Genomic DNA, 22,536 nt, shown 5'->3' with positions numbered 1-22,536 from the left:
AGTCATTGTAGCAAAGAGTAATCATGTACAGATCTGTGGAAGCAAAAGCTTTGTTCATTAAGATCCTAGTTTCCTATCAAATCTTCTCTTAATACATATCAAAGTCCAAATTCCTAAGATTTAAAGATTTCTAAGAATAAAATTTCCTAAGATTATTGATAATGGAATGTAGAATTTAGCATTTTTACACATAGAGATGGAAGAACACAGGGAGAGCATGCATAATAGTACACATGGAGTGCATGCCAGGCAATCGTGAATACAATGGGGAATAAAAATTCTGAAAAAAATGGTCCCCAGGCATAAAAATACATTGAAGAAGTATTAATACATGAGCATTAAGTGGGCAATGACGAGTGTCAAGTCGCTCCAGTACTTACGTGCCCAGGGGAGCTAAGAATTCTTTATTGACATATAGCAGGACTTTCCTGGACACAGATGCATGAGTCTCAGCAGCTCCTAGCAGTGCTCCATTGAGCTCGTCCACTTGTAGCTGTTCCTATGTGGCAAGCCTTTCCTATTGTTGAACAATAGGCCTGCCTCTGTGTACTAGGATAGAGATGCTCCAGCCCTGTCCCTTGTGTACTCTTACTGCTGTAGGAGCAGGGTTTCAGGGGCAACCGTTCATGTTAGGCACTCAGAAAGTTGAAGCAAGGCTTAGTCTGGAGGGGGCTGAAGAGATGGCTCACTAAGAGTACCGATTGCTCTTGTAGAGGTCCTGAGTTCAAATCCCAGCAACCACATGGTGGCTCACAACCATCTGTAATGGGATCTGATGCCCTCTTCTCATGTGTCTGAAGACAGCTACAGTATACTTACATATAATAAATAAATAAGTCTTTTAAAAAAGAGTTAGTCTGGACCTTATAATGATATTCTGTTTCAAAAGAGTGCTTTTCAAGGGAATTCAAACAGTTCAGTAGGTCTAGGTGTAGACCACGAGGGACCCGGAGTTCGCTTGTTTTAATGAGAGTTTATTTTGTTTAGTTCGTAAACAGAGGAGAATAGTTTCTGAAGATTTCTGTGTCACCACCACAGTGCCTATTTTCAGGTCTGATCAGGCACTGTCATCTTTTAAGTCTGTGAACAGCTTCGTACACAATTTTAACTGTCACCATGGAGCCACATCATCCAGCAAGAGCCAGCACCACAGGCAGCTCCTCCTCGTCGCATGCCTGTGCTGCTGCCACCGCCTTTGTCCTGCAACTTCTTTCCTATGTTTTCATCAGTGAGCATGTTAGATAACAGGCAGAAGCCGGGATGGTCCTACACTGCCAGTCTGCATAAGCTGTAATCTTCAAAGGAAACAAGATTGCTCATATTACTAAGAGAACGCAAAGAAAATCTTAATGAATGAAAACACAGGGCTTGGGGTTGGAAAGGTGTGAATTCCCCAAGTTTAATGCTTTTTTTTTTTTTTTTTGGTTTTTCGAGACAGGGTTTCTCTGTATAGCTCTGGCTGTCCTGGAACTCACTCTGTAGACCAGGCTGGCCTCGAACTCAGAAATCCGCCTGCCTCTGCCTCCCGAGTGCTGGGATTAAAGGCGTGCGCCACCACGCCCGGCTTCAAGTTTAATGCTTTTAATCCAGTCCTTCCTGCACTTGCTTTCTATGGACATGCTGCTCTTCCTTCTTTGTATTTATTCTGCTCTCATATGTCAGACTGTAGCCTCTCCTCCTTCCACTCCTCCCACTTCCTCACCATCCCTCCCCTAATTTTGAGGAGATTACTCACTCTAGCCCAGTCTGATCTGGAACTCAATATGTAGCCCAGGTTGGCCTTTTGCCTCAGCCTTTGACTTTGGGGTTAGATGTATGTTCCATGACCCCAGGGTTACAAGTTCTTTTTACTTGATCAATTGATTCCTAAGACTTCCTTGTAATAAAAATTCAAGAATATCTTTGTGAGTTCTGAAGAAATGAAATACTGTGCCCGGGGCTGGTGAGATGGCTCAGCAGGGTAAGAGCACTGACTGCTCTTCTGAAGGTCCTGAGTTCAAATCCCAGCAACCACATGGTGGCTCACAACCACCCGTAGTGAGATCTGACACCCTCTTTTGGTGTGTCTGAAGACAGCTACAGTGTACTTATTTATAATAATAAATATTTCTTTAAAAAAGAAAAAAGAAATACTGTGCCCAAGTCCAAACAGTTGAGAAGTACCCCTTGTTTGTTAAGAGATGATCAGTTGATTTAAGCTGAGCTAATCCAGGCTACTGCACATATCTGTCAACACTGAGCAAAATGCCATCTAGTTTGCGGCATTCCGAAAATTTATAACGACTTCCTCAATTTCAGTTTGGGGTCTATGTTAAAGCTGTAGTTTCCAAAGTGTGGTCCTAGAGAAGAAGTCATTGTACCACCTGGAAATAGTTAGAAACCAGAATTTCTGGTTGTGGGTCGGGTAGATAACTCCGTGGGTCCAAATGCTTGTTAAGCAAGCCTGCCTTCACCTCAGATCCACTGAATGCTACTGCGCCCATCTGCAGTCTCAGTAGTGTAGAGCAAGATGCAGGCAGAACAGCTGGAAAACTGGAGAGCTGACTCTCATGGGTACTAAGTGCAGCTGCACAAACCAACAAGAGAGATTGTGCCTCCAGTAAGGTGGAACATGAGTGAGTATTGACTCCTAGAACTTGTCCTCTGGCCTGCACAGAGGCAATGAAGAATATATGCACCTACACACACGCACAGATATATTCACACACAAATAAGTCACCAGTTTACTTTCAAAGAAACAAAAAATTTCAGGTCCTATCCTACTGAAGCAGTCACGCCAGGCAGTAGCCAGTGGCAAAGGAAATGAAATAGATGCTCCGTGCGCAGTAGTAAGCAAGAGGCAACAGAAGGAAAAGCATGCCACGGTACAGGAGTAATTGAAATTCACGTGGCATGCACGAGTCACAGGTGTTACCTTTCAACCCAGCCATTTCTCACAGAAGCAGCTTCAGGGGGAGTAGCAGCTGGAATTTATTTAATTGACTATGGTTAATGAGGCTCCCAAAAACCTCAGCAGGAAAGGTCAGCTAGTAAATAAATTAAATGTTTCCTGCTGCATCATCTGTCAGTTGATGTGAGCTTGTGATTGTCAGGAGAGCTAATTGTTGGATGGAAAGTGAAAGCAGGAAGGTGAGCTGCCAGGGGGAACCTGCACCTTTAGTCTACAGCAATGGCTAAGTCAGCTTGCACCTTCCCATCTGAGCCGCTTGTCAGCTCAATGAGTCTACTACTGCAGAGGTCCCCAAAGTTAACTTTGCAAACCCCAGTTGTTGGAGCAGAGCTTAGTGCTCATCGCTTCAAACATCATTCTTGTGATAGTACTTTCTCTCTACCATAAGGAATCCGTGGCCTTAAAGTTCATAACTGAGGAAAACCCTTCTTTGTGCAAGTACTGACACACAAGAAACACTTTTTCTGGATTTTGTCTTTTGAAAGATTTATTATTATTATTAATTAAATTGGAGCCTGCACAGGTTATGCACATCACCTGTGTACAGGAGCATTCAGGGGCCCACAAGGGACATTGGATTCACTTTTTGAATGGACAGCTGTGTGTTGTCATGTGGGTGCTGAAACTTGTGTGTCCTCTCCAAGAGGCTCTTGTAACCATTACAGAGCCATCGCTCCATCCCCAACAAAAATACTTTCTGGCAGATACAAAGCTATGTAGAGTCTAGGTATGTTGCTTTTGAAGGACAAGACTTCAGTGGTCTGGAAACGAAAGTAAGTGAGGCATTCTTCTGTGGTCTACAGTTTAAAGCACCACAGAACATTGTGTGTGTGCATGTGTGTGTGTGTCTATGTGTGAGATATCTTTTCTGGTACATGTATGTGAGTATGTGGTTGCACATGCTTGTACAGATGTGTGTTTCTGTGTACACATATGCTGAGATTAGAACAGACCTTCAGTTATCTGGCTCTCTCATTGAACTGGAAGCTTGCTGTTAAGTGACAGGATGCTCACCTCCCTGTCCCCTCAGTGTTGGGGTTAAGGTACACATAGCCTCCCCTGACTTTGTACCTGGCTGCTGGGTATCCTCGTGTTTGTAAAGCAAGTTCCCACCCTCTGCCTTCTTCCCAGCCTCTTTGCAGTCCCAATACATTAACTGAAAGTAGTTTTACAATAAGCTAAGAAGAATAAAACCATATTTTAAAATAAAGTCAGGGTGAGCAACATCCCAGCCTTATGAGGCAAAAGGAAAAGTCAGGAAGACCAGTCTTGAATTAGTCAGATTTTTGTCTTGCTGTTACAGAGTTAGTTATGAAAATGATATAAAGTGATGGATTTTCTTTGCTCATAGATTCAGAAGTGATAGTTCATGATGAGCAGGGACAACTTAGTGGAACAAAGTCACTCACATTGTCAGGGCCTGGGGATAGAAAGGGAAATGGGAGGGGCTGAGGCAAAATTTACATCCCCAGGACACAGCCCTAGTGATTACTACTTCCCAACCAGGTCCATTTCTGACTTTTCATCATTCGCACTTATGGTACAGTGTATGAACAGGGATTAATCTATTGATTAGGCAAAAGCCTCAGAAACTAGTCATCTCAGAGAAACAGCCAGAGGTCTGCAGTACTGATGCAGTTGTTTCTCAGCCCAGTCACACTGGCAATCCAGATTTAGCAGTACAGATCCTGTGTGAAAAATCACAGGTAAATGAAGTGTAAACCTCTGACCACATTTACCCTATTCATCTTTAAAATGTACTAGTTCATGATATGAATACTCATTTATTGCTCATTTTCTGTCACAGGGATATTCTGATATCTCCATCACTATGGCAATATGCCATCCTCTTCAACCGATTCAATTATCCCTTTGAACTGGAAAAGGCCTTGCATCTGAGGGGCTATCACACAGTCCTTCAAGGGGCTTTACCACATTATCCTAAATCAATGAAGTGTTACCTCAGCCGAACCCCAGACCGAATGCCTTCAGAAAGACATCAGACTGGAAGCTTGAAAAAGTACTACCTCCTTAATGCTGCTTCTCTTCTCCCAGTACTGGCTCTGGAACTGAGCGACGGGGAGGCAGTCCTGGACTTGTGTGCTGCTCCTGGAGGCAAATCCATAGCTCTGCTGCAATGTGCTTATCCAGGTACTGTCTGCTCTGTGTGTACCCCACACTGTTTCCCGCCTCAGTCTTTCCACTACCTGGAACACAGATGAAGAGAGGTGTGAGAATGAGGGTGCAGGGTTAGGAATCCTGAGGCTGAGGTAGGACACCACGAGTCGGATGTGCACACACAGCTGAGGAGGGATGGGAAAGAGCACTGTCTGTTGTGGAACTCCATTCTGGGAACACACATCTCCCGGGGAATGAGTGAGTGCTCCTAGGCTAATTGAGAAGGGTTTTGAGATTGTCATCTGCCTTTTGTGCATAGCTTCACTGTGGATAGCACTAGGGCTTCTCTCAAGCTGAGTAAGTGTTCTGCCACTGAGCTCCTTAGACTTGAGAGGTTTGTCTGTGTGGTATTGTCATAGCTCTCTGTAAAACACACAGAAATCCACTTACAACTGTTTCATTGTGTTATTCCTTAGACTATGTAATATGTACAGTTTCAAATTTTTTAATATTCTTGTTTGAAAGAGCAGTAAGGGGTGGACTTAACTTGACATTTTTCAGAATCCTAAGGTAATGTCCCTAGAGCACACAAATACAACAGAGGTGCTGATGAAGTGTCTTATGCTCTCATTGTTTTAGAGGTCTTTAAGTTGTTCTATGCCTAGAGCATAGGTCCAGTTCTCATGACCACATGTGGCAAGAGAAGGGAGTGTTAGACAGTGCAGCAGTAAGTTCTTCTGTAGTGACATGATTACTGTTGACGTTGCTGTAAAGGGTAGGGTAGGGCTCAGGATATGTCTCAGCCAGGGCAGTGCTTGCCATGTAAACATGAGGGCCTAGTAAGCTTGTATTCACAGCACCACTTTTAAAAGAAAATACAAGGCATAATGGCGTGTGCCTGTCATTTTAACACTGAGGAGGTGGAGAGTCAGGACGTCCCTGGGGCTATGGTGGAGAGCTTCGAACACAAACGCATACCCCAAACCAACCTCAGCTCCCTCCACATGCTTGTTCAACCAAACATGTGCACACACACATACATACACACACAAAATAAGTCCATTTCATTGGAAATGATATTAATATGGGTGATCATTCTGCAGCAAGAGCTCTTACTAGCTGAGCCTTGTCTCCAGCCTCTTAGTGTTTTAAATTGAACTTTTTTGAAGTACTGGAGGCTTCTAAACTGTAGCACATTTTTCTTAAGATGATGAATGAGAGAAAAGCTTGCTTTTTTTGCAAACTTGGTGAATGACCAAGTGGAAGGAGATGTCTTTAGGAAGTGGATGATCTAAAAAGTGATTTGTTCAGATTCTCCAAGTGTTCCTGTCTCTTAGAAGGGTATTATTTTTCCCCAGGACATACATCCTGTAGCTTGTAGACTGCTAATTTATTTCTTCCTTTGAGAACATGTGTTATTGAAATAAAAGCAAACATTCAAAATGTGAAGCCACATTTTGGCTTGATATAGATCTATTTGGCTGTGGTAGAGATATTGATATTTAGGACAAGAAAATCCACCTAAACACCTAATATGTTTTACATTTCAGATATGACTTTAACACTGATGTTTTCTGTATTTTGACATAAGAAATAAAAATAAGTAGTAAGTTTAGATTTTAGTAAGGCTACATTATTATTTTTGGAACAATTTAAGGAGTATTTGTTTTGTGCCCACTCTTTATATGTTCCTTGATGATGCTCATATAGTAACTCCTACAAGCTTATTCATTTTAGGGATAGAATGTTGAATATTGTAAAAGATGGAAGAGAAGTATCTGAATCTATTTATGTTTTGCCAAGTGGGGTTTTAATCTTAAATCACTTGATTTGTAAGTTATAGATACTTTGCACATCTGTAGTGAGGATGGTGGTTGGCTCTGAAACGCAAAGGTAAATGGATAATATTGTAGACTTTGGAGGGGGGGAGAGTCTTACTTACATCAAGGGCAGAGAATACCAGAGGTGCTCCAAATGAAGGCGCTTTTCATCTAAGTGGGACTAATGATAAAGGTGCCCTACAAGGCACTGGTGTCTTCATGCTGGTGTTTAAAGCCCAAATTAAGTTAGCCATGGTATTCACATGTGGAATCCAGAAGCAATGCTAGTTGCTGCATATAGAAAAGCAAAATTTAAAATGATGGCGATACTAAGTATGCAATTTATACAGCAATTTTTAAAAAATCCACAGTGGAAATTATTCTAGGCAAAAAGGTTGTGTCTTTGATTGTTGAAAGGGTTTTAAATGATTGAAGAATTAATCTACTTGTCTATCTGGTGACCCAGCTGCCTTCCCCTGTACTGTAGTGATACACTGCCTTTCCTCCTCCTCCTCCTCCTCCTCTTCCTCCTCCTCCTCTTCCTCCTCCTCCTCTTCCTCCTCCCCTAATTGTTTTTCTTCTCATTCTCCTCTTTCTTTTTCTTATTCTTTTTTCTTCTTTTAAATTAAAACAGCTTTTGTAGGGCTGGGGAGGTGTCTCACCAGTTAAGGGTACTGGCTGCTCTTCCAGAGGTATGAGTTCAGTTCACAGCAGCCACATGGTGGTTCCCAACCATCTATTATGTGATCTGATATCCTCTTCTGGCATTCAGGTGTACATGCAAATAGAGTCTCATATACATAAAAGGACATAAACCTTTACAAAAAAGCAGTTATTGCAGTAAGTTCGTTTTTCTGAAAAAGAGCAAACAGTTGTCATTCTAATGTAAATCATGAACTGCTAACCAGGAACAGTGCAGCTTACTAGAGTGACAAGGTCAAACTTCTCCACAAGGGCTGTAACCCTTCTAGAGTGAAATTATCTTACTGCGAGGGGTACAGTTTAGACATCTGATTGACATTTGGTAGCAGGAAATATTAGAATTTTTACTCATGTTTGCCCTTTAAGCTACTCCTTCATATCTGAAGGCATTTTAGTATTGTGTCTTCATTTAACTTTTCAATACTTGGTCACAAAGTACTTCTAGGTGAATTTGGTTGTTTTGAATCTGACAGGTCCATTGACATCTCATCTCTTAATCTGGATTCTTAAATATTGCTCAAGGTTTAGGGAGATTTCTGTTGAAGTCTATTCTACCCCATTGGCATTTTCACTTCCTTCTCAAACCCCTGCAACTCATATACTTGCTCTTTTGATGGTGACATCAAATTCTCATCCCCAACCCCCACTTTTATTTACTTTTTTCTCCAACAGTATATTTTCAAATAACCTGTTTTCAAGGCAACTACTGGTTTTCTTGTTATTTGATCTGTTCTACTGTTCCTGCTTTCTATTGCATTTAAGGATTTGTTAGTATTTGTTCATTGTAGCTTTAATTTGTTGTTTCTCTGTTTAGGTATTAAGTTGCCTCTCTGTTGCCTTGAATCTTACCAAATTTTCCCCAAAGTTCTACTTTTAGCTCTTTTCATTAAGCTGGTCACTGCTTGTTTTATGGTCAGTTCTTGTCTTATTTTATCCATGAGATGTGGTCATGATGCTATGAAGATTTCTTGTACCTGATGTATGAAATAGTCTGTGCATAAACGTTAGGTATTTCTCCCAGCTTTTACTCTATAGCTGTGTCTGTCTGCTCTTTCAGAAGTTCTAAGGTTCACATGCATCTGTGGGCCCTTCTGATGCTTCAGCACTAGATGGCACCCTAAGTCTGGGTTTACTACAGCTCCACTGTTGGGTTTTTGTTGTTGTTGTTGTTTCTGGTTCATCTCCCTGACTCCCTAAGCCACACTTTGTCACATATCTTTAGTAGTTATGCAGTTCAGAATGAACTAGAGGAGTGCCTAAATGTAGTAGTTTGTCATTACAAACCTTACTCCAAGACTGGAGTGTGTCCATATGGCTCACCTGCAGTCACTGCTCTATGGTCAGGCATTAGAGCTAAACCTGGTTTTGTGCCACATGGGAAAGGATGAAGCCAGGCTCTTACTTGATGACTGATACTTAGTTCCCTTCTCTTTGCTTAAAAATCACCACCCCCATTTTTTTTTAACCTTGATTTTTGTGTATGTGTGTGTTAGAAGTTCACATGTCCACATGCCAGGGCACACTTGTGGATGTCAAACTATGACTCGCAGTAGTCAGCTATCTCCTTCCAACATGTGCATCCTGAGGATCAACTTTCAGGAGTTAGTTGTCTCCTTCCTCAATGCCTCTATGGCTCAAAGTAATGTGGTCAGGCTTTGGGACAGACTCCTTTGCCGTTTCCCCACCCCAGTACCTCTCTTTACTTGCCTTGAAGTAGATAGCTGCTGCCTCTTGATTTGTCAGGGAGGAAGTGGAATTGATAGTTTCATGGTTAAAAATACTGAAAACCAAGATTATACCCAGAGCCCACAGCCTACTGAGACCATCATAGCATGGGGATACTGAGACCTGCCTTGTATATACTGCCTTATATCCACCAGTGGACTTATATCCACCTGAGATCCTGAACATCTATAACCAGCCACAAGAAGGTTAGGAGTTTAGTTGATGGTGGCATTAAGGCAGGTATGGGATCTCGGTTCATAGGCACAAGCCTGTGGACTGGGATTGCTAGAATGTGCCCACTTTTACCAGAGTAATATTAACAACCTCAGTAGACCTCAAATGCATTAAGGAAGAGAAATCTAACGCTGCCCTGGGAGCAGTTTTACCAAGAGTGAGCCCAGATGTGAATTCTCTCTTCTCTTTCCCTGTGTCTTCCATCATTTCTCCTGCCTGTAATCTGTCAGGGTCTGAACCTGTGGTTGTCTAACTGCTGTCTTGTCTTTTCTGTGCTTGTGTCTGTGTCGGTGTCCCCAATAAAGAGTGATGTGTTGTGTTATTTGAACAGCACAGAAAGCACATGGGAAGGAATGGAGAATACAGAGATTTGAACAGGGTTTTACAAGGGATGTAACTTTACTGATGTCAGTGCTGCAACATCATTGCAAACAGACTTAGCAGCCTACATCCATGGCACTTCCAATATTCATTGGGAAGATTTGCCTTATAAGGTTGCTTTCAGCCTATCTTCTATTATTCTCATTTATATAATATACACACATATGTATTACTTGTGGGTGGGGGACATGGAAATGCATATATTTTAAGATTAAAGGTATATATTTGCTTAGATTATAAAAGCTGACCATATAGGAAGTCCACAAAATAATTAAGGCTGGTCATTTCATTTTTTTTTTCTTAAAGGCAAGTCAAACATACAGGGTGAGTACATATATTACTCAGTATTAAGTACTTAAGTTACTAGTCTTAAGTAACCTCAAAGTGTATTGTTAATGCATCCTGTGTGGTTTAGCAAAAGATAGCCTCTTTCACTGTGAGAGATATGTTCATAATAATATATTGCCACCGTTCTAAGGCAAAGGCCTGACACTTTTCTGTCTTACCTGCTAGTGGGATGAGCCTGATTTTGTTTGTTTGTTTGTTTGCTTGCTTGCTTGCTTGTTTTTTTTTGTCCTCCAAGGTTGTAGAAGGAGTGTAGAGTTAGTCTCTGGACTCTCAGGCAGTCTCAACACTGTGCCCCAAGGAAAAGCCACCTGCTCAGTTTTTCTGCTTGATTTCCAGGTCCTTAGAGCCTCTTATCTGCAACTCTGCTTCCTAAGGGTGGTGGAGCATCCAGCTGCCTAGCTAGGAAGTCACCAAGTAGTAGCCCAGGTGGGGGGCTGCAAGATGATCTGTATTTCGGTGAGGTAGACTAGGCTACTGGATGTTAGGGGAATCTCTCTTCACACTGCCTAGACTTGGAGGGATGCTGACAAGGACATCTCTATCTTCTCTGCTTCCTTGGTGCATCTTCTTACACTATGCTAAAACCAGATACCCTGTCCCTTGGCTTTTCAAGCCCTTCAAAGCAGTGTCTCTTTGAGAAAACCACCATTGAAGGGTCTTCTTTATCCACCATTCTGTCCTCAGTTTCTGTCACATTTAATCACAACAGCTATGCAGGTATGATAACCATTTTACCAATCCCCATGAGGACACCAATGCTGTCACAGAGCTAAATAACTTTCCTAGGCTGTTTGAACCCCTGTTTCTCTTACTGGGAGCTCATGTACTTACTTAAAAAAACAAAACAAAACAAACAAAAAAACCCACTGTATTACCTTCCTTCATTTGAAATGAATGCCTTCTACCAGCAAGGAACTTTACACACCTATCAGAATTTATTGCTTACTGTCAACAGCTGGTACTTCAGGGTGAAAACTGTATGTGAGGTATTGGTTGTTAAGCATCTTTAGCAATCTGTAAGTTTTCAAATTAAACTTGATTGAATAAATGTGATAGCTTCTAGGAGTGTGTGAGGCACAACACTGTATAAATATTTTATAAAGTGTGCATTTATTTTTGTTTATAAAGTTATCGTAACATTTACCTCTGAGCTGTATCTCTGAAACACTGATTTTTCTGCAATTTCTTTGCTGAAAAGTAAAATTTGCTAATGACATTGCCTTGGAATACTTTGGAACTTTTTAATCCTTTATATTCAGGTTATCTTCTCTGTAACGAGTATGATCGCCCGAGAGGAAGATGGCTGAGACAGACGTTGGAATCTTTCATCCCACAGCCTTTGATAAATGTAATTAAAGTGTCTGAATTGGATGGCAGAGAAATGGGAGATGCCCAGCCTGCAGCGTTTGACAAGGTACTTTTATTGTATTGTGAAAAACTGACAGAGTCCTGGTGATGCTGCATTGTGTTGCTCTGTTGTTCCTTTCCTTCTGCTTCCAGATGGTACACTTTCTCAGGGCTCTGGGAGACTTTGATAAAGTGGATGTGGTGTGGGCTGGCGCGTTTTTCATTTGATGGTTACTATGCTTCAGTGGAAACAGTGATGTTGGGTTTGGGGATTAGAGAAAGTTATTTTCTGGACCTCAGAGTTACTCTGGAAATGATCAGTTATCTTTTGAACCAGTAAAAAGAAAAAAAAGGATACATTTTGCTTTAATTCAGTAACATTTCATATCAGAGGATGATAGATGAAGAAAGGCCATTTCAATAAGTTAAAATTGAATTTTTAATTCTTAAAAAGAAACAGTGACCCTGGCTTCAGTCCCCAACAATGTAAACTTTTACTAGGGTAGGAAAAAATACTTGGAGTTCAGAAGTACAGTCTCACTTCCTGAAGATGAGTAGCTTTTCTAAGTTTTAGCTGTAGTCATCAAGACTGTTAAATCCAGCTACCTGTGATGGTGTACACAGAAGGCAGAGGAAGGATGTTCTCTGAGTTCTAGGCCAGCCTGGTCCACAGCGTTACTTTCAGGATGGTCAGGGCTAAACAGAGAAGCCCTGCTCTTGAAAAACCAAAATAAATAAATGAATAAACAAACAACCAAATTAAAAAGGGAAAAGAATAGTATTCAATTCAGTTAATAGCACCAATAGATGTTGAGTGTGCTCATGTTTCCTCTCTCCACTGAAACAAACCATGATACTGCATAGGGTTTTCTGTGAACAGAGACAAACATATTAAAGGACTTAGCGTGTCACAACTTGGGTCCCTAAGGTGCTGGCTTTATTTATGTGCTGTTTGCCATGTAGCAGCTCCACACACCTTGCCCGCCCTCTTTGTTTTCTCTAGGTGTTAGTTGACGCTCCATGTTCAAATGATCGAAGCTGGCTGTTCTCGTCGGACTCTCAGAAAGCTGCCTATAGGATCCATCAAAGGAAGAATTTACCTGTCCTACAAGTAGAACTCGTAAGGTGAGGACTGTTTATTCAAAAGCCCATTTGGGTTCCTGATATAATTTAAATAGCTGCACTCAAGCATGTCAGTGGGCAAATGGAAAACTTCCTTGTAGGTGTTCTGATTAATTCCTCAAAAGGCCAAGCAAAAAAAATTCCAGGCCATCTTTTTAAGCTCTCATGCTGTAGTGCCTTCTTTCTCAGTGCCTCTTTCAAAAGCCATGAAGGACGTTGCTGTGATTCAGAATTGTTCTCTGTCTAGGTTTGTCCGAAGCCAGCAGCTTAGCCTGCTGTTTAACTAGGATTGGCGCAGTCTTCCTGTAGAAGTGGTTTGGACCAGATTCCTCTTCTGGTGACTTTGTGGAGAAGTGCATCTCCTAGGAAGATGTGAATACTTGTTCACATTTGGCTCCCTCAAGGTTCTCGTTATTTCTCTCTAAGCTGTGAGTAGGCAGTCAGGCCCAGGGAATATTTCAGTTCACCTCTCAGGAAATAGCCTTTACTAGTTTTTAAAATTGTTTTATTTACATTCTAAATGTTGTCCCTTCTTCCTGGTCCCCACTGCAAGAGTTCTTCACCCCTTCCCCCTCTCCTCTTTGCCTCTGAGAGGGTACTATCCCACCCACCCCACCCATTCCCCTCATCCATCCAGAGATTGAGCCATCAACCAAAGAGCACTCACGGCAAGTACGTGGCTGCAGCGCATGTGTAGCAGAGGACTGCCTTCACTATTTTATTCTGCTACTGCCCAGTCTCTTTGGATTTTCTATTTTATTAAATGCTCTTTTTCTCATTTTGTCTCAATTCTTTGTTTTCTGCTTGCTTCCTTTGTACAAACCTTTTCTTATGAAAGCTCTAAAATACCTACAAGCTGTTAAATGAACATTTTTCTATCTCAAATCACTCTAGTTTTGAAGTAAATTTGATTGGAATTTGAATTATTATTTCTTTGTGTGTGTATGTATGTGTGTGTGTTTGTGTGTGTGTTTTTGTGTGTGTGTGTGTGGTGTGTGTGTGTGTGTGTGTGTGTAGGCATATACACCAAGATGCATGGTACCTGTATGGATGTCACAGAACAAATTTTGGAAGTCAGTTCTTTCTCTCCACCATAGGTTCTAGGTATTGAACCCAAGTCATCAGGTTTGCATGGCAAATGCTTGTCACACACTTCACCTGCTCAGTTGTGATAGGACTTTAAGGTTCCTTCCTTTGTTTCTTCCTTCTTTCTTTTCCTTCTCACTTTTTTTTTCACTCTATGTTGCTCTGTAACCAAGCCTGGCCTCCACTTTTCAACCCTCCTGCCTCAACCTTTCCAGTGTTCAGATTATAGGCAGGAGCCACCAGGTCCAGATAAAATGTATTTTTTAATTATAATTAAAATATCCAGAAATGCTGATATTATAAGATGATGTTGTAAATGGTATAAGTCTCTTGACCACACATCCAAGCACATACCAGGTTTCTTTAAGACAAGACTAACCGTTGGGATTAAGTTTGTTTTAAATGTTGGAAAACTTTCTGCACCAATCTCTATGTATGTAAGTATACATAAAAAATATTTAAGATAGCAGGTGTTATATTGTGCATATGTGCTGTAACTTTTACTTTTATATGTAGTATTTCAGAGTCTCTACATACATCTACTTGCTCAACTTCTTTGAACTAGAGGAACAGTCTACTGTATTCTGTTTTGTCTCCTGTCTCTTTCAAAACAGTTTCTGCATACTGTCTTTTTTCTCAGTGGACTGCTATCATAGCATTTTTCTTTATTGTGTTTGATTGCAGCCCATAGTCTTATTTACTGGTGACTTGGGTGACTGCTTACTCCATCTTAACCTATTCCCTTCCCGTGACATTTGTGGTTATGTTTCCTTACTTGTGCTCGTATCTTCCCTATATTTTACCTGGATCATCTCACAAAACTTTATATTTCTTTAATCTGCTACTATCATTTTACTGTGATGGGTTCAAATGATATAAAGTGCTCTACTTCAAATATATATCTAAATTGAGATTTCTTCTTAGCCTTGCACCTGTGCACTCAGTAACCTACTAGACTGCTCTAGAGACATTCGTTTCAGTTAAGGTAAAACTCATATTTATAATGCTTGATTAGCCCCACTGCCAAAGTCAACACATAAAAAATGAAATCAGAGCCTTATCTATCTGCCTGTTTTCTTCCTTAGTTAATGCCAGGCTGCCATGTCTTTGGCTAAGACTGAAGCCTTCTTCAGCCACTCTGTTTCTCCAGAGCCAGTCAATCATTGTAACTGTTGCATATCTGTCAGCTCCATCCAGTTCTCTCAGTTCTTCACAGCCTGGCCTAGACACTGCCAGTATCCATCCCTGAAGTGATTTCAGCTGGCTTCTGACAGTCCTCCAGTGTGAGCTCTACTTCTTCATTGTGCAGAGAAGCCACAGTGATGCATCCGACCTGTACCTTGAGCCCTCCCCATTGGCAGTCTTGTAGTGCTTCCACCTATGCAGCAGGACTTCCAGCTTCTTAACACAGTAGTCAAGGCACTCTTCATTAACCTTCAATGTCCTAAGCCTCTCCATGTAATGGACTTCCGGGAGCCACACTTCACATAGTCTGCAGCTTTCAGGGCTGAGGTCTCCATTTCCTGGTTATTGTGCTTTAAAGTCTAATTCTAACCTTTTCTTCTAACTATTGGCTTCAGGAATCAGCTCTATTATCTCTTAATCAACTCACTAGAACTAGGGTTGATACTCTTATGTTGTCTTTACCGTTTTGAAAAATGATATGTCTGTGTGTGTGTGTGTGTGTGTGTATGTGTGTGTGTGTGTGTGTGTGTGTATGTGTGTGTGTGTGTGTGTGTGTGTGTGTGTGTGTGTGAGAGAGAGAGAGAGAGAGAGAGAGAGAGAGAGAGAGAGAATATACGTGTGTAGTTGCTCTCCACTAGATATTTGCCTATGCTTATATCATTCTTTAAAAAAGACTGTAGGCCGGGCAGTGGTGGTGCACACCTTTAATCCCAGCACTTGGGAGGCAGAGGCAGGCAGATTTTTAAGTTTGAGGCCAGTTTGGTCTATAGAGTGAGTTTCAGGACAGCTAGTCTACACAGAGAAACCCTGTCTCAAAAAAAAAAAAAAAAGACTGTAAGCATCTTGGAGAGTAGAGGTTTTATTCTCAATGTAGTGCCAACATATAAAGTAGATAAGTTAATATTTGTTTACAAAACAGTAAATTCCTAAACTGGAATATTTGAAATACACAGCTATAATTACTCTGCCCAAAGTCAATCTGATCAAGATTGCAGCCTAGTCTTGTAATCATTATTGGGCTGCAAGGTAATTAGGCATAAAAGGAAAGCACTTTACATAATATATTGATTATTACAGCTTTTACACAGGCACGCATGCCTTTGGTTTGACTTTACTGTTATTTTTCCATGTACTGACTTTTTTTATGGTGCTATAGCATTTCAGTCATTATGAAGATCATTACATACAGCATCTCTTCTGACATAAGAGCTGAAGCTGTTCCTTAGGAGACACTCCATTCTTCTGTCTTCTTTACTCTTTGAACAAGATAGCTTATATTCGAGCAGACTGACAGGGCACAAACTGAGTGTCAGTTTTCATGTCCTCATATGAAACTGAGAAAGGCCATCACTGCAGCTGCCATGCATCCTCTGCTCTGGGCACTGGTGTGCCGGTTTGCATGCCTCGCCTTGGATTCCTAGGCTGCTCTGGGGTAGGCTGACTAGAAGCAGCTGATACTTGTATCTGACTAAGTGATAACGAGGTAAAGAGCAGCGAGTCAAATACAAAAGCCATAGACACCTTTTTAAAAGAGTGATTTACTGATACAGAAAAAGATAAAGTATACCTACAGCCTTTCCTTAGCTCTCATTCTCCACTGCAGAAGAGAAAAGGATTATGGTAATTTATTACATCAGGGATACCACTATCACTTACAAAGGAGGTTTTTTGGCCTCTGTTTTTAATTTTTCTTGCATGCTTATTTTTTAAAGAAAAGTATAATCACTGTGTTCTGTAATATGAGATAAATGGATTTCTATGCAATTCACAAGGGTAAATGGATAGTACGAGTTTTGGCCAAAGTGTAAAGAATTGATAAGTCCTTGGTTGCATTTGTAAATAGCAGTTAGGAAAAAGGGAAGCATATGTTGCCTGGCCTGATACTGTGGACAAAGGATGGAGATAGTGAGCTTGCCTTGTGTCTCAGGCTGGAATACCAGAACTTAAGAGGGCTGAAGCAGAAGGATCTCTATTTGAGCTATCTATGGACTGTCCCGGAACTTTTAAAAACTGATTCCTTTCATATGCAATATTCACACAGTTTAGAATTTTAGTTTTAATAGTAAATAGTATGCAGTCATATATAAATATTTTGATATATAAATGAAAAGTGATATTTTATTTAGCGGAAGATTTTTATCTTAATTTCTTTTAAAGAGAGAGAGAGAGAGAGAGAGAGAGAGAGACAGAGAGAGACAGAGAGACAGAGAGAGACAGAGAGAGAGAGATTAGCTGGCCAGAAATAGGTTTTTTTTAAAGATTTATTTATTATTATATCTAAGTACACTGTAACTGTTTTCAGATACACCAGAAGAGGGTGTCAGATCTCATTATGGATGGTTGTGAGCCACCACGTGGTTGCTGGGATTTGAACTCAGGACCTTCAGAAGAACAGTCGGTGCTCTTAACCCCTGAGCCATCTCTCCAGCCCCTTATCTTAATTTCTAAAAAGAACTATTAGTAGATGTGTAAGGTTTTTGGTGTTTTGTTTTGTTTCATGATTTGTGTGGTGAAGGTGTCTTTTGGTGCTAAGATCAAACCCAGAGCCTTCCAGATACTAGGCAGACCCTTCACAACCGAAGCTCTGTCTTCAGCTCCAATATTCTCTTATAAAGTCTTTCAAAAGCAAGTCTGTATACAGTAGTATATGGTCATGACAAGTACATAATTTAGAGTACTGTTTCCAGCACTGATAGCCACATCCATAACAGGCAGAGTGTTGACAGAAGTCAGGTCCCAAGGCAGAGAGCTCATTGCAGACTTAGAAGGGACTCTAGCGTATGTGAAAATCTCGGTGGAAGTTTCCAAGGATGAAGATCCAAGGTATATAAAATCCCACCACACAAACATCCCCTAAGCTATTCTTAGTCTGTCAGAGGGAAGAGCAGGAATTAAAGGAATTGTTGAGTATAACCCAATTTTATTCATAGAATGCTGTTTAAAGAATACCTTGATGGTTGCTTCTCCAAATGGTTTCCAAGCCAGTCCTTGCTGGTGTGTGCCATGGGTGTTTATATCTAGAAATACAATTTTGTCACTCCGATTACACATCAGTGGATTCAGAAGAATAAGGAGTGGAGAAGTATCCTGAAAATGAGAAACATGGCATCTTTTTAGGTAGTAGTTTTGATATTTGTGCAGGAGACGTTTACATGATTTGGGGTTGGGGAACTGCTAACAGAAGGGTATGATTTATCACAAAAATATAGGTATCTTATTGCAGTAATGTATCATGTCATCCATTTCCTAGAAGAAAATCAATCACACATAAAATACTGACCCCTTCTGGTTTTCTTTTCTCACTACTTGACAAGTAAAATTGAATTTAGAACTCATTGAAAGAGGAAGCTGAGATTATTGGGCAATGTTTTGAAAATTTGTATAAATCATCCAGGTAACAAGTCTTAAAACGTGGTACACTGACAGCAATAATTGTGTTCTAAAAGAAGCAATAAAAAATCATGTCTGATGCTCTTTAGCTGAGCTGAGGGACTCCTCGTGACTTGGGAGTACGGGCCTTTATCATTTATCAATATGCTGACCAAAAACGTCAGTGCAGACAGATATCGGAAGAATCATCATAATCATAGGCATACAGTATGGTTCCACAGTGTGGGAGGTTTCGTTCACTATTCCTCTTATGAGATATGCTGTCCTGTATGAGTTCCTATTGGTTCACTTTGCATGCTTGTCAACACACGCTAGTCACACACGTTCAGAATCCAGAAAACAAGCAAAGTACTCTGCCAATAATGGCAACGCTGAGTTTCTCCTTTCTCTGTCATCCTGAAGGTTAAGGCTAGACACCAGAGGCCCTGAGGTTCAGCATCTGTAATTTGGCAAAGTGAACTTGTTGTTGTTGTTGCTGAGGATCGGGCTCAGGAACGAATTCCTTCTGGGTCCCTGCTCCCCTCCTGATCTACCCATACATCCAGCTCGTACATTTGCTCTTTTTGATGATAGTGATCAGAACTTCATAGAAAATGAAAGTTCAGGAGAAATCACACCATCCTTCTGTCGCTCTTATATTTCACTCAGAAATGATATCTTTCTATGGATTGTGTCACTAAAAGTGTCCGTAGTATTATGAAATACAATCTTAGTATAACATTTTATCAGTATTTATTAATTTACCAAGCATCTGTTAAAAATCTACTTTATATGGCACTTTGCCAATCATTGTAAATAATGAAAGATGTACTTTTAATGTCCTGAGGAAAACATCAGAAAATGTAATAAAGATTGTACTAGAGAAATAGCTAAAGGGCAGATAAGGCAAGAAAAGTAGTACTACACACACACAAACGCGCATGCACACACATGCGTGTGTATACACACACACATGCATGTATGTACAAGTAAGTATAATTTCAAAAAGAAAAATGGGGGTGTGTTACTGGTGTTTACTAGTAGTTTATTCTTTTCCCCCTTTGTGCATGTGTGGGGCAGACATTAAGCTTTGGGTTCTAAGATACAACTGTGGATATCAGGCTTGATGGCAGAACCTTTGCCTAGAGAGCCATCTTACTGACCTAACAGGAGTTATTCTTTGCCAACTTGTATGTTCTTGAGCCAGATTGTATACTTTTTTTTTCATTGTCTCCTTTTTTTTTATTCAGTGACATAATGACTTCAATTTGTGCTGCCCATTTACTTCTGGGGCCATCTACTGGAGCTTGGAGCCATAAGCTTAACAAAAACTGACTCTCACTCCCCATACACTATCAGGAGTCCATAGTTCCTCAGTTAGGAATCCCTTCCCATATCACAATAGCATGTTAGCTAGCTTGATTTTTTTGTGCAGTTTTCTTCAAGCACCCACACTTCGTTTTATGTTTGATTTTTGGGTGGTTTTGTTTTGTTTTATGAGACAGGGTTTATCAGTCCTGGAACTTGCATTTACTGTGGAAACCAGTGCGGTAGTTTCTTAGAAATGAGAAATTGGTCTACCACATGGCCTAACTATAACACTCTTGAGCATATCCCTAATGGACTTTGTTTCTTACTGCAGAGACATATACTCATCTATGTTCATAGCTGCTCTATTCACAATACCCAGTACATGCCTCGATGTCTATCAGTTGATGAATAGAGACTTCAGGAAGAGAGTTCCCTTTGAAACCCATTGCTTCATCGGTCAGTTTCCCAGCTTTTGCTATGTCAAACTGACTCAACCAAAGTACGTGACAGTATTTGCTTAGTAACTTGAATGCAGACTTTGGGAGTGCAGGTCTCAACTTCCAGTGTATGCTTTTGCATTTTCTGAACATTCTTCCACTTAGTTCCAGCTCGGGCTTTTACACCCTCCTTCCTTTTTATTTTGAGACAGGGTCCTTCTGAATTGCCTAAGTGAGCCTTCTGGACACAAGTGACCATTCTACCTGTGCTTCTCAAGAGTTGGGATAATTGTGCTGTACTGTACCAGGCTTGGAGTATTCTCTTGTGCAACTTGGTACCCCATATTCTTCTTGAAACTTCTCAACTCTTTCTTTACCTGATGGATAAGAGTAGATTAGTGCACCCTGCTAATCACAGCTCCCTGCAATGCTTCTTCTATCAGAGCCATGCTCTGGCACTTGACCCCATTCCACTCTTCACTCTGGGTACCCGAGTTTACCATGCTGTTGATCTAAATGGGTTCTCTAAGATGCCATCTCGAAAGCTTACAGGCTTTTAATTATCTTATAATCTGGCCACTGCAGGAGTCAAATGACTTCTTTCTCTAAGAGGAGATCAATGTTTTTCTCTAAAGAATTATTTAGGTCAATATGACTCTGTTGTGTAAAGACATAGTGATTTCTACAGCATTGATTCAGGGAATGTCTTTAAAGGCAGTGTTCTATAGTATTGGTTCAGGGGACATCTATAAAGACAGGAATTCTACAGCACTGTTTGAGAGTATATCTATAAGACATTGGCTTCTACAGCTCTGATTCAGGAAACATATATAAAGATAGGGCTTTACATTATTGTTTCAGTTAATGTTGAAGGAGTACATAAGATGACCTTGAAAGTCCCTTAGTCTATAAGTGTTTCTGTCCAGATGGAAGGGTATCCTGGGACACAGAAGCCCAGGAACCCATACAGTTCTGAACGGAAAACGTATCCCAGTGGAAGGGCATCCTGAGACATGGGGGGAGGGGAGGCTAGGAACCACACAGCTCTGAGGTGGGACAGTGTTCCAAAGGAATGGTATGCTGAGACACTGAAGCTCAGGAACCACACAGCTCTGGGACGAAGCCTCCTCAGCAGAGGACATTGCAGCTCCCAGGAGAAGGTATCCTCAATTGAGCTGAGGAGCTTAGCAGCCTCAGCCCTTCTCCATTTCTTTGCTTCTCGTTATTGCTTCTTGGCTTCTTCTAATGACAGAGTCACAACAGGCAGCAAATCTCATAAAAGAGATTAATTGGGGTGACAAATCTAGGTATGGCTACCCTCTATTCCCAGAATCAGACAGTGAGAAATTGGACAAAGAACAGGGCTTATATAGGATTTCTTAGGGGGCAGAGCTCTTCACGGCAGAGATTTCCACATTAACGATTGGTGAGATTTCAAGTCCTGAGCTTAGAGAGTTTAGGGATTAATGGTTTTTGTGTGTATGTGTGTGGGTGGGGGGTGGGGGGGGGAGTCAGGTTTTCTGCTCAGGGATTGGTGGGTATTTTCATCTCCTTTCCTCTGCATTGGGCCATGGAGCAGCATTGGGTGAGGTGCCATCTCTGTGGAGCTGCTAGGGAGGCTGGAGAAACAGTGCTGCCACAGTGGATAGCTCCTGTGTAGTGTCTCACAGTGGCTGCAGGCTGAGACAAGAAAGAAGGATTCATCACCTTGGACAGCTCCCATGATGCCACTAGGCTGAGACAGGAAATGTTTTGCCACCATGGACAGCTCCTGTGTGACAGTGCCTGTAATTGGAGGAAAGGAGATGCTCCGCCCACCAGGTATAGCTCCTGTGACTGCTATAGGCCAAGGTGTCCTGGTGCTGCCTTTTTGACAGGAGCCAGCCATTTTTGCCCAGACATCTTAACTAGTCTGGGGGCAGGAAGGAGGGGCCAACCACTGCTTTGACAGTTTTTGAAGTGCTAGGTGTTTTATTCTTATCTGGAATAGAATTTCATTTAAAGACCATTTCTTATCTGAAAACTAAAACTGGGGAAAAATAGTATTTCAAAACCATTGCTAAACAGTTCTTTTAAGAAACATGTTTTGTCATGAATCCAAATTGGATTGGTTCTGATGGTTTTTGTTTTTGAGAATGTTATGCGTGTTTAAGTTCATTGATAGAACCCAAACCTTTGTCTCTTCTGTCCATCTCTTTCCAGAAACACCTCTGCACTCACACACAAACCTTCCCAGAAAAACTGCCCAGCCACACACTTACACACAAGCACCACACACACAACTAACTTTGTCAGAAACACCCTATAGCCTCACACACACACACACACACAAACGTTCCCAGAAACACTTCTGCAATAACACACACACACACACACATACACACACACACACACACACACA

General features: G+C 41.2%; 1 protein-coding gene across 1 annotated transcript in view; it reads left to right on the top strand.

Moving 5' to 3' along the window:
* Nsun3 (NOP2/Sun RNA methyltransferase 3) overlaps window positions 1–22,536 on the top strand; it is a 47,372-nt gene that overhangs the window by 5,739 nt on the left and 19,097 nt on the right. Inside the window, exons 3-5 of the mRNA XM_021185123.2 lie at window positions 4,758–5,101; window positions 11,538–11,692; window positions 12,629–12,750. Of these exons, the coding sequence (XP_021040782.1) occupies window positions 4,758–5,101; window positions 11,538–11,692; window positions 12,629–12,750 (621 nt within the window). The remainder of the gene's footprint in view (window positions 1–4,757; window positions 5,102–11,537; window positions 11,693–12,628; window positions 12,751–22,536) is intronic.

Source organism: Mus caroli, chromosome 16 (assembly GCF_900094665.2).
Source record: "Mus caroli chromosome 16, CAROLI_EIJ_v1.1, whole genome shotgun sequence".
NCBI classification, from domain to species: domain Eukaryota; kingdom Metazoa; phylum Chordata; class Mammalia; order Rodentia; family Muridae; genus Mus; species Mus caroli.
The sequence above is the reverse complement of the archived record's forward strand: the minus strand, read 5'-3'. Positions and strand labels throughout refer to the sequence as shown.